The sequence below is a fragment of the Odocoileus virginianus genome, chromosome X, assembly GCF_023699985.2.
Source record: "Odocoileus virginianus isolate 20LAN1187 ecotype Illinois chromosome X, Ovbor_1.2, whole genome shotgun sequence".
Taxonomy (NCBI): Eukaryota; Metazoa; Chordata; class Mammalia; order Artiodactyla; family Cervidae; genus Odocoileus; species Odocoileus virginianus.
In genome coordinates, this window is record NC_069708.1 from 14,068,479 (window position 1) to 14,081,117 (window position 12,639).

Here is a 12,639-nt window from a genome sequence, read left to right on the forward strand (position 1 = left end):
AATTTAAAATGTAGAAACAATTCACATTACACAGAAACAAATCTGTGTGATTTTCATTGAAAAAGAATAGAAAACAGTAAACAATTTTTCTCCTTTTTTTACTTCAGTGTTTAACTGAGAGAAGAAAATGTTCAGAGAAACATGTGAAAAAATACATGCTGGCTTCAAATATTTATAGTATACAACTATTCTTTTATAGCAGCAATCTTATTTCTGGCTGATTATTTTTAATTTGCAGGGACAAAGGAAGACCTGGGAACTCCAGGTGACTCCTTAAGTGTTGGCTGTAAACAAGGGTGTCTAATCTAGTAATTTTATAGACATGAGAATCAGATATTAACTTGAAGTCAACCAAAAGACTTCCTAAGACACCCAGGTTTCTCCACAGTTACAGCAATACTTTCTTACATAAGTTTTAAAACCAAAACTCATTAGACTAAGAGGAATTGAGAAGCTGATCAATAGTTCTCATTTAACATAAGCAATGCTGTGTCAAATCTTACCTCACTTAGGAGTTTTAAAAATATATGTAACTTCTGAAAATCACTATTAAAAAAATCACTTTATAACACTATTTAAATAAAATATACTACACCAAAGTAGAATTCTCTACATTAGAAAAAGGCAGAAAAGGAGACATGCAATTTCTCAAGTTACTCATTCTGGTAGAAAACTTCCGTTTTAATTCTCTGTACTGAGCTTATTAATCACCATGTTTATCTTTACACCATAGACGCTTTCATGAATAGGTGATTGCAAATTATGTTGAATTTTTTGTGTAATTGAGGAACTGACTATTTAATGTCATGGCAAATATTTTAAAGGAAGTATCACTTTCTAAAATTTATCCTAAATTTGAAGTGTGAATTTCAGGAAAGTGATGCTTTTAATGTGTCTGTAAGTTAACATCAAACACAATTTCAGAAAGCCCAGATTTTGACTTAAAGATTGACAAGATTGTGTCTTAACAGGCATGACAAAGGTTTATTTCCCCCTTTATCCTTTCATATATACACTCCCATTAAGGCAACCTGCAAACTATTAATGAGGAACATGAACAGTTAAGACTAGAACAGCTTAGTCACTAAGTTGTGTCTGACATTTTTGAGACCCCATGGACTGTAGCCCACCAGGCTCATGGGATTTCCCAGCAAGAATACTGAAGTGGGTTGCCATTTCCTTCTCCAGGGGATCTTCCCGACCCAAGGATCAAACCTGCATCTCCTGCACTGGCAGGCAGATTCTTTACCATTGTAGCCATCAGGGAAGCCCCTATGGGCTTCTTTTATTTCATCCTCTGTACAATAAATGTACTTTATTTGATTTTCGTACAAGAATAAAACATGTTAAGAGATTGGTCAAAAAAAAAAAAAAAAAAAGACTAGAACAGCAAAATGAAGGATGGAGTACTCCTCCTGGAAGTGAGTTTCTATTCTTTGGGGGAGAACAGGAAGATGCTGGAGAAGAAAAAAACTTCCCTCTACTCCTGTAGGTTCTCCTGATGGGTTTCCTGACCTGAGACGAATTAACAGGAGAAAAAAAAAAACCAAAATAAATTACATACCTAAGGGGAATATGGCCTCATATCCTCTGGAATAGGAGGCTCAAGGACAAGCTGGGCAATTGGAACTTATGAGCCAACTGAGAGAAGGGGAAGAGGGTGGGGGTTGGGGACCTCAAAGGGGAGGAAGGCAATTCACATGGAGATGGAGAAACAAATGTTTGGGAAACAGATGCTTGCTAGCAAGACTATGGGATGCAGAGGGGACTTCGGTCTCCCTAGCCTGCTGAGTTCCCCCACCACACCTAGCCCACATTCTCTGCAGACATCTCTGGTGCTAGTACTCTTCCTGGATCAGACCCTTTAAATTGTTTCAGGCGGTTAAGGGGGAGGTGAAAAGAAAGACTTCCTGAGTCTTTTGCTTCTTAAAAACAACCAGCCCCCAATAATCTTCAAGCCAAACAGACACATTGTGGGGGTGGCAAGTTTTGCTCCCCTCCAATGTCAACCCTGCTCTGATCTGGTTAAAGCTGGCTGCAGCCCACCTGGGGCTTTGCAGTCTGCAGAGAGGGAGCTCTTATGAGCAAATATGTGAAGACAAGCTGAGAGGGAATCTTGCTTGGCAAACCACAAACGGAGCACAGCACAGACAGGCACTGGTAGTTTGCTAAGCATTGCAATCCTGCAACCTAATGCCATGAGCCTTCTTTGCCTGCCCTGGGATTCACAGTGAATTGATATCAGTGGCAAGAGTTACTACAGCTAGAAGGGTTTTATACCTGACAGTACAAATGCACTGGCTGTATGGTACATGCTTGCTCCTGCTGGCTCAGAAGGGAACCAGCAGTGAAAATACTCGCATCTACCGAGCAAAAGAAAGTTGGAGTTGATTTTTTTTTTTTGAAATGGGGGATGGGTGGAAAAAGAGAAGCAAGGTCATTTTAAGTTTATCTTGTATTTCTAAGTATTAAAAACCCCACGATCAAGCTGAACATGTACATCACGCTCGACAATCTTACAAAAGTAACAGAGAAGGTAAGCCTGCGTGCTTATTATAATAAAGAACAGAATTAAGGAAACTCTCAATGTTCTATATAATATAAACACAAGGGACTTTTGGGGAGCTGTGGTAAGAGATGTAAGACAAATGTCAAGAGTGAGGGAGGAAGAAATACCGTAAGAAATCCACAATGCCACAGCAACTAGTGTGAAGTGATGAACACCCATTTATAATGAAGTCTGGCCCTCGGCTGGTGAAAGGAGAACTGATACCAGAAGGTGGCCAGAGAGCAGCCGGGCGTGTTCACGGGTTAGTGAGGAAACCATTTAAAGGAAGCACACACAGAAATGCTTGGGTGGAGGTTCCTGGCTGAGCAGCTGTGAGATTTGGGGTTTTGCAGTTCTGAGAACTAAACCAGAGCCCCCAAACCTCCTGGGCACAGGCCCTATTCAGAATAGGAAGGGACTGTGTGTTTGTGTGTCGAGCAGTTTGCTCTCAAAGAAGCGGCTTAACTTCAACTTGGCTTATTAAAATCAGACATGTCAGTAGGTCAGTGGTGCAGAAAGGCCTGAGGCTTGGTTTTCTCTCCCCGCTCAGGTGATGCTTTGTGAGGCGTCTCTGGGAGACAGGAGAGACAATAAAACGGTGACTCTCATGGCTGAACAGAGCCAACAAAGGCCAGTAAGGAGCCAGGAGTTGCATTCACCTCAAAAACTGGACTATTGCTTTCTAAAGTACTTTTCATTTAGGGGTGAGAGGAAGAAAACACTGAAACATAATGAAAGTTTTCACATCCTTTCACGAGAAAAAAAACAGGAATGAAAGGAAAGGTGATAGAAAAAAGAAATTTGCATACAGGCCCTATTTAATGCCTGTAGCGAGGCAAAGCATGAGAACTAGAATATTATGACTGCGGTCATCAACCAGGGGTGGCTTCTGTGCCTGAGCGGACATTTGGAAATGTTGGGAGTCATTTTTGAGCGTCACATAGCAGGGAAGTGCTCCTGGCATCTAGTGGGTCGAGGCTAGGCAGAGGTAGCAACACAAAGGACAGCCCCCTACAACAAAGAACCTGGCCCCGAATGTATATGGCTGTTGGGAGATGCTGTACTATGAAGACATGTCTTCCCAAACTTAAGTTAGTCAGTTCAGTTGCGCAGTTTGTCTGACTCTTTGTGACCCAGTGAACTGCAGCACGCCAGGCTTCCCTGTCCATCACCAACTCCCGGAGCTTGCTCAAACTCATGTCCATCGTGTTGGTGATACCATTCAACCATCTCATCCTCTGTCATTCCCTTCTCCTCCTGTCTTCAATCTTTCCCAGCATCAGGGTCTTTTCTAATGAGTCAGTTCTTTGCATCATGGCCAAAGTATTGGAGTTTCAGCTTCAGCATCAGTCCTTCCAATGAATATTCAGGACTAATTTCCTTTAGAATTGACTGGTTTGACCTTCTTGCAGTCCAAGGGACTCTCAAGAGTCTTCAAAGAATTATACAATTACATTTTACACAATTTCATATGAAACTGCTTCTTAAAAACAAACAGTTTCTATTACACATCACATGGCACCACAGACTCAAATGTAACCTGATAGAACCAAACATTTTTAGACTCAGGTATTCTGATTTCAAAAAGAAATGTCTACCAAGTAAAGAAAAAAGTATTATTAATATAATTCTAGAATGTTTGAAACACAATGCTTCTGGATCTATGCCAAGAACTTGGGGGCCAGGGAAGGAGGGAGGGAAGGAGAATGAGAACCAGAACAAGGGAGAAAATGAGAATATTCTTGGCTCACTAAAAGAGATGATTAAATAATCTAAATTTTTCTCAAAGGAATGGACTGTTGCAATGGTCTTCTATTTTCTTTACTGAGTATAAAGGAAGAAAACTTTGACAAAAACTCACTATAGAAATCAAAATCTACATACAGAGGAAATCTATATCCAGACAAGTCACTGAATATCCACTATCTGAATGTGAAGAAAAGCTACTAGGCTGCAAATCTGCTATAATTAGCAAAAAGAGTAAGAACACATCCAGTGAAAGTTTAAATTATTAGCCATGGGAAATGTACTGTCATTAAAGTTGCATTATTATTAAAGATCACTACATTGGAAAACCTCTATAATAAGGTCCTGGATGAAACTACTTTGGGTTACCTAAGCTACTGAAATTATATTAGCAAATCCTGTGGACATAACCTTCAAATATACCTGGAATCTACTTTTGTTTTTATCACTTCCTTGCTACCACTCTGGCCCTGCCAGGCAGGACCATCTCCTGTTTCCCAAGTTCCACCCTGAAGCCCCTATTCAATCTATTAGAGCAAGAAAGCAATGTAGTATTGTTACCGTGGAAAGTCTGTGTTGTTCAAAACTGTTTGGTGAATCCTCAGTTCTGTCAGAGTAAAGGTTAAAGGTTCTCTTCCCCTCCTTTCCTCTCTAACCTCATCTACTATCCACTCTCCCCTTGGCCCACTTTGCTTCAACCATACTGGCCTCCTTGCTCTCGCTCAAACAGGCCACTTATGCTCCTGTCTTTCTATTACCCAGAATCCTCCTCCTTTGGTGTCAGTTAGCCCACCCTCTCTCCTTGCCAGAGGTCCGCTGTTCAATGTGGCCTGCTTCATTCACCCTATTTAATACTGCAACCCCTTCTCCAGTAGTCCTCATCCCTTTGGCTGCTCTTTTTTTTTTTCTTCCCTGTAGTCCTTTTCACCTCTCTAACCTACTATACAGTTGACTTATTTATGCTCAGTGATCAGTGTCTGTCTCCCTGAACTACAAAGTCAGCTCCACAGGGTCAGTGATTTGGTCTGTTTTGTTCGATGATGTAGCTCTGGTTCCTAGGATAGTGCTAGACACAGAGTAGGCACTCGATATGTATTTTTGGATGGATGTCTTAAGAAGAAAAAAAACCCAATCCCAATTTACCGACTAGCTAAATGTGAGCACTATAGTTACCAAGCGAAATGTACAGATTTCAGGTACTGAAATACAAAGAATATCAATAATAATGTGTGCTCTGTGTTGAGTCTGTTTCCCAATTCAACAATGGTGCCTTTTCTGGTGGTTTCTTATTAACTTGCAGTTTGAGAATCACTTCTCTCTTCCCTTCCTTAGAATGCTTCTGGATGTGTGTGTGCCTGCTATATTGCTTCAGTTGTGTCCGACTCTGCAACCCTATGGACTGCAGCCTGTCAGGCTCCTCTGTCCATGGGATTCTCCAGGCAAGAGTACTGCAGTGAGCTGCCGTGCCCTCCTCCAGGCAATCTTCCTGACCCAGGGATCAAACCTGTGTCTCTTGCATTGGCAGGGAGGTTCTTTACTACCATTGCCACCTGGGAAGTTCATGTTTCTGGATGCTTCCTCAAAATATATTACTCCTTAGATATAATAAGTTTACTAAAATTTATTACAGTAACTTTGAGCCTTTGCCTACACTATTCCTGTTGCTTGAAATGTCCTCTCATCCTGTTGTAACTCTCCCATGACTCAAGAGTAGGCTCAAATGCAACTTTTTCCGTGAGGTTTCTATGACTCTGTCTTTTAATATTTCCCACCCCATACCCTGGATGATAATTATTTGTTTTGCCTATCTGTGAAGATGGCCATGAACAAGTTCTCCTATCCTTGTGCACCTATGTTGCTCCTCTAACTAAAAGGTGCAACCTGTTTTTCCTCCTCTTGAATCCAGGCTGCTCTTGTGACATTTTGACTAACAGAAGGCAGAAGACATGACATGGTGCCAATTCTAGGTTGAGGCTTCATTTTTGCTCCTTTGGTGCCATGAGACACTGTCCTGCTAGAAAGGGAGGCCATGAAATGAAGGGGAGAGAGAGAGAGAGAGAGAGAGAGAGAGAGAGAGAGAGAAAGATTCTGAATGAGAGACTGCAAAGAGGGCCCAGCCAGCTTCCAGGTGTTCTATTCACTTCTGCTGAGATGCCAGAAAAGTGAGTGAAGCCTTTGTGGATACTAGCCATGCCACCTTAGCCAACAGCCTGTGAGACAAAATTGAGCAGTCCTCCTCAAGCTTTGTCAACTGCAGAACTGACAGCAAATAAATCAGCAAATAAATGGTGATTGCTCCAAGTCACTGTGTGTTGATGTGCAGCAGTTGGTAACAGATACACTATTTCATCTGTCTACTGAGACCATAATGCCTTTAGGACTCTAGACACAGTATACTGTGTGAAGTAGGTACTTGGATATTTGTTGAATAAATCAATCAGAATGTAAATGAGAAGCTGAAGCACAGTATTCAAACATAACTACTTAGATATTGTATTTGGTTTTGGATTGTCATTATACAAAATACCATGGCCAACCAAAAAGCTGACTGACTATATTATTGAAAGTATTACAGTAGAGTGTGTTGTCCATCATTATTTCTCATATGATGCTGATATAATTACCTCTCAAGAACAGAATTCAAAATAAAATTGCTTCTAACAACTCAGTAACAGAATTCCGAACAATCTGATTTAAAAAGTGGGCAGAGACTGTTTATAATAGCCAGGACATGGAAGCAACCCAGATGCCCATCAGCAGACGAATGGATGAGGAAGCTGTGGTACATATACACCATGGAATATTACTCAGCCATTAAAAAGAATTCATTTGAATCAGTTCTAATGAGATGGATGAAACTGGAGCCCATTATACAGAGTGAAGTAAGCCAGAAAGATAAAGACCATTACAGTATACTAACACATATATGTGGACTTTAGAAAGATGGTAATGATAACCCTATATGCAAAACAGAAAAAGAGACTCAGATGTATAGAACAGACTTGTGGACTCTGGGAGAAGGCGAGGGTGGGATGTTTCAAGCGAACAGCATTGTAACATGTATATTATCTAGGGTGAAACAGATCACCAGTCCAGGTTGGGTGCATGAGACAAGTGCTTGGGCCTGGTGCACTGGGAAGACCCAGAAGGATCGGGTGAAGAAGGAGGTGGGAGGGGGGACCAGTATGGGGAATACATGTAAATCCACGGCTAATTCATTTCAATGTATGACAAAAACTACTGTAATGATGTAAAGTAATTAGCCTCCAACTAATAAAAATAAATGGAAAAAAAAAAGTGGGCAGAGGATCTGAACAGACATTTTTCCAAATAAGACAGATGGCCAACAAGCACATGAAAAGATGCTTGACATTACTAATCATCAGGAAAATGCAAATCCCACAATGAGAGATCACCTCCTAACCTGTTAGAATAACTATCATCAAAAAGGTAAGAAATAAGTGTTGGTGAAGATGTAGAAAGAAAGGGAACCCTCATACACTATTGGTGGAAATGTAAATTGGTGCAGTTCATTCTAGAAAACAGTAAGGAGGGTCCTCAAAAAACTAAAAATAGAACTGCCATATGGGGGCCTCCTTGATAGCTCAGTTGGTAAACAATCTGTCTGCAATCCAGGAGACCCCAGTTCGATTCCTGGGTTGGGAAGATCCACTGGACAAGGGATAGGCTACCCACTCCACTATTCTTGGGTTTCCCTTGTGGCTCAGCTGGTGAAGAATCTGCCTGTAATGCGGGAGACCTGGGTTTGAACCCTGGGTTGGGAAGATCCTTTGGAGAAGGGAAAGGCTACCCACTCCAGTATTCTGGCCTAGAGAATTCCATGGACTGTGTAGTCCATGGGGTCGCAAAAAGTTGGACACGACTGAATGACTTTCACTTTCAACATGAACTACCAAATGATTGAGCAATTTGACTTCTGAGTACTTATCTGAAGAAAACAAAAACACTACTTTAAAAAGATATATGCACCCCCATGCTACTGCAGCGTTATTTACATTAGCCAAAATAGAAACAACCTAAGTGTCCATTGACAGGTAAATGAACAAAGATATACAACAGAATACTACAGAATACTACTCAGTCGTTAAAAAAAAAAATGAACTCTTGCCATTGTGACAAAGTGGATGGACCTTGAGGGTATTATGTTGAGTAAGTCTGATAGAGACAGACAAATAAGATTTCAGTCATACACTGAATCTCAAAATCAGAGCAAATGAGCAAACAAAACAAAAATCACAGACACAGAGACCAGAATGGTGGTTGCCAGAGAGAAAGAGGGTTGGAGGAACAAAATGGGTGAAGAGGGTAATTGGTACAGACTTCCAATCACAGAAATAAATAAGTCATGAGATGTAATGTACAGCCCGGTGACTAGTCAATAATATTATATTGTACATTTGCTTGGTGACAGAGACTAGACTTACTGTGGTGATCATGTCACAATATATACATATATCATTATGCTGTATACCTGAAACTAATATAATGCTAAACGTTGGCATCCCACTCCAGTATTCTTGCCTGGAAAATCCCACAGACATAGGAGCCTGATAGGCTACAGTCCATGGGGTCGCAAAGAGTCGGACACGACTTGAGTGACTTCACTTTCACTCACTTTAAACGTTAACTATATCTCAATTTTAAAAAATTGCCTCTTGAGCAACAGTCTTTAACACAATGCTACTACATGAACTCAGAATTTGTTTTCCATATTTTAAAAAATTGTATTTATTTATTTTTGGCTGTGCTGGGTCTTCGCTGCTGCGCAGGCTGTTCTCCAGTTGCAGTGTGCGGGTGTCTCACTGCGGTGGCCTCTCTCGTTGTAGAGCACGGACTCTGGGGTGGATGGGCTTCAGCAGCTGCAGCATGTGCGCTCCGGAGCACAGGCTCAGTAATTGTGGTGCATGGGCTTAGTTGTATGGCGCATGGGCTCAGTAGCTGCAGCATGTGGGATCTTCCTGGGCCAGGGATAGAACCTGTGTCTCCTAAATTGGCAGGTGGATTCTTTACCACTGACCTATCACAGAAGCCCCCTGTTTTACATATTTTAACTTTTCAAATGATCTTTTTTTGGGGGGCCTTACTGCATCGTATGCAGACTCCTAGCTCTCCATCCAGGTATCAAACCCATGCCCTCTGCAGTGGAAGTGTGGAGTCTGAACCACTGGACCACCAGGGAACTCCCACAGATTGTCATTTACAGAGATATAGTTCATGCTGTATATATGCATTTTATTCTATTAATTAAATGCAAAAGAATAATACGGCACATTGCAATCACTGACCATTCCCCATCCCCCTTATCTTTCTATACTTCTCCCTCCCTTTGTTTGCATAACTGAAAAATACTTGCTTATAAAACTGCTATGTATCCACTGAGTTGTTTAAAATGTTGAGTGGAGATAATAACAATATCACTTTCCTATCACCACATTTGAAAAGAATAAGATATTTTACAACTAATTTACACTAATGTGTATTTTGTACATTTCTCCAGTGATTTTTCATTGCTATTATAACATTCCACTAGATTGGTTTGGAATTGCTCATGCTTTCCCTCAGCTTTTAACCACCAGAATTTCAGTTAAAATTTCTCAGATGTTACAGAAAATTTAATTAAATTCTACTTAATTTTCTTTACCATTAAAATCTACTGAAGAAGCCAGGCCTTTGATAATATTTCTTGAGAGAAGAAGAGCACTGTACCTATGGATGCTATAGGTTAGAGAGAAACCAGTGACAAAAACAGGAGCATGTGAAAGTGGACAATAGGGCCAGAGAGATCACAGGGGCTCTTAGCAACTCAAGGCCTTGAAAAGGGGTAGGTATGAGGAGGAGGGCCATGTCTTCCTTTGTTTCATGCTTCCATGTTCTGCCTGACATCATGATGAGCCAGGAACTGACAGTTCTCATGAGTTGATACTGGGATCAAACAGGCATAAAGACTGAATAATGGTAATATTCATATTCCTAAGGGTACAAACTGTATTATAATTTATGATTTCAGACTATGTTTCAAAACTCTCTGCAAAGAAAATAAAATGCTGACTATTCTACATTGCAACATTACAGAAATGTAAGTGTGATGAACTATTCCTATATCAACCAAATTCTCATTTTCCCCTCAATTAACTTAGTGCAGGATATTGTTTGTTCTTTCTATTTACTGGATTTTCACACTTCTCTTACACACACACACACAATGGCAAAGAAAGAATAATGGAATTTTAGAATGCATCTACATTTTAATAAAAATAAGGAAATGGAAATGATAAAAAATTGTTCCTATTAAGAATTACTACAACTCTCCAAATATAAACCAGTTTAACAAATTTTTATTTGTAAGTAAAATTAACTTTAAGATGTTCTTCATAACAACATTAAAGAAAAATTTCTCATTACTATCATTGTTATAAGTCAGTTTCTATTCACAAATATTAGTTAGTAATAAAAATGACTTACCTTCACATCCCTGTGAATTATGTTATTATCGTGACAATAGCGTAGAGCTTCCAGTATCTGTCTCATGTAATGACTGTAGAAAAACAAAAGAAATCTAGAACTGTAAAAAAATCTTTTATTTTTAAAACTTAATATACAATGTCCCTAGTTTATAACTCCTACCTTCATACTCGCTGCCCACAGATACTTTTCATTTGAGTAGACAAGATTGGTGGAATGCACAGCTTAGTAATGAAAAAGTTGGCAGACGCATAAGTTTATGAGCTTTATGAAGAAATAATGTGTTCTACATTTTCTAAGATACCTAAGTCAAAGGAATTTTCACACATTCACACAGCTCATAGGTAAAATAGCTCTGCAAACTAAAAGTTCAACCTTAAAACATGACAAAAATAAATAACAGTTCTCTGACACTCAGTTAATTTTACTTAGTTACTCTGGATTGCTATGAAGTGAGCAGTGCTCAGAAGTACACAAAGAATTCTAACTCAAGGGGTAGGAGCCTTTCATCTGCCAGCAGAGGCTGGTTAGCTGTCTTATTTCCATTTAGCTCTAAGAACAAACAAGAGAGAACCCCCTTATGCCTACAATTTCTTTTTGCAACATGATCAAGTATTAGATGGGGCATCCCTGAACAAAGCAGATTCCTTCTGGGCTGAAGTCCTAGGAAAATCAAACTCCTCACAAGGCCAGCAGGGTCCACCGAGGCTTTGCACTGGGTTCAGGAGAAGAACAGAGGAGGAGTCAGCATTTAAAAGTGCTAACAGGGTCAACTAGCCACTGGGTGTGACAAGAGCAGTTCATTCAGTATTACTTGAGAACTTACTTCAATTTCCTTCTCTCAGTTCTAAAGTTCTTCTTCTATAATCCTACTGTTTCTCTTTTTCTTTCAGGGTCTTTTTCATCTTCTCTTCCTCTGAATTTTATTCCCTACATATCTGTCATTTTCTTCCTACTATCTTCCTTTCTCATTGTCCCCCCTTTCCTTCCCAACCAGCCATGACACAGAAATGCAATATACTTAGCATTATTTATTGGTTAGTATTTATTTAATTTTGTTTTTTTCTATCCGGATCTTTCATTCTCCAAACTTTAAAATAAAGGCTGAAGAAAGCTTATCTCTAGAATTCCCTTAACAGAATGTCCCTGGCTAAGGACTGCCTATCATAAACAGAACCCAGGATCCCTGAGGCATCACTGGCTTCATGGAGGATGGCGTGTAAGCTATACCACTCTCTAGTGGAGATGCTTCATAGTTGAAATGCTCCCCTCCATGTGTGGAATCTCACAGACCTCATGTAGAGACCTCATCTATTCTGGGCCAGCGGTGCTTTTCTGATGCAGGAAGAAGTGAAGAGCTGCCCTTAAAAGGCCCAGATCTCTCTCAGCTTCAGTTGGGTCTTTTGATTGGCTGTATCCTTACAATTGTTCAGTAAAGCCTGGTGCTAGGGAAGAATATCTCTCTGATTTGTGAGACTTTGATTTGATAACCTGATCCTGTGTATTAGTTTACTCCACAACTCACCACCTCTGAAAAACAGAGGTAATCAGTAATTGGGTTGTAAGGACTGAACGCAGTTTTCTTTCATGTCACGCTTTGCTACTCCTCTTGAAGGTCAGCCAGCTGGAGAAAAACAACACTATCAGTACGATTACTTGGTGTCTGAGTTTTCTTTCACTTGGTCTCACTAGAACAAACGATACAAGCTGCATTTCCCAACAATGGAGCATAGGATCAGAGAGAAGGAAGGTAGAAGTCATCTGGTTGAATGCTCTAAACCAAAGGAAGGATCTATGTGCCCTTGGTTACATGGTCACTGGTACTCTGCAATAGGGGACATACCTAATCATACTTTCTGAGG

At 40.2% G+C, this 12,639-nt stretch overlaps 1 protein-coding gene across 16 annotated transcripts in view; it reads right to left on the reverse strand.

Moving 5' to 3' along the window:
* The window catches only part of CASK (calcium/calmodulin dependent serine protein kinase), a 378,632-nt gene that overhangs the window by 178,921 nt on the left and 187,072 nt on the right, over nucleotides 1–12,639 (reverse strand). For all 16 annotated transcript variants that reach the window (XM_070461881.1, XM_070461880.1, XM_070461877.1 and 13 more), the window contains exon 5: nucleotides 10,778–10,850. In XM_070461881.1, coding sequence (XP_070317982.1) covers nucleotides 10,778–10,850 — 73 coding nt within the window. The remainder of the gene's footprint in view (nucleotides 1–10,777; nucleotides 10,851–12,639) is intronic.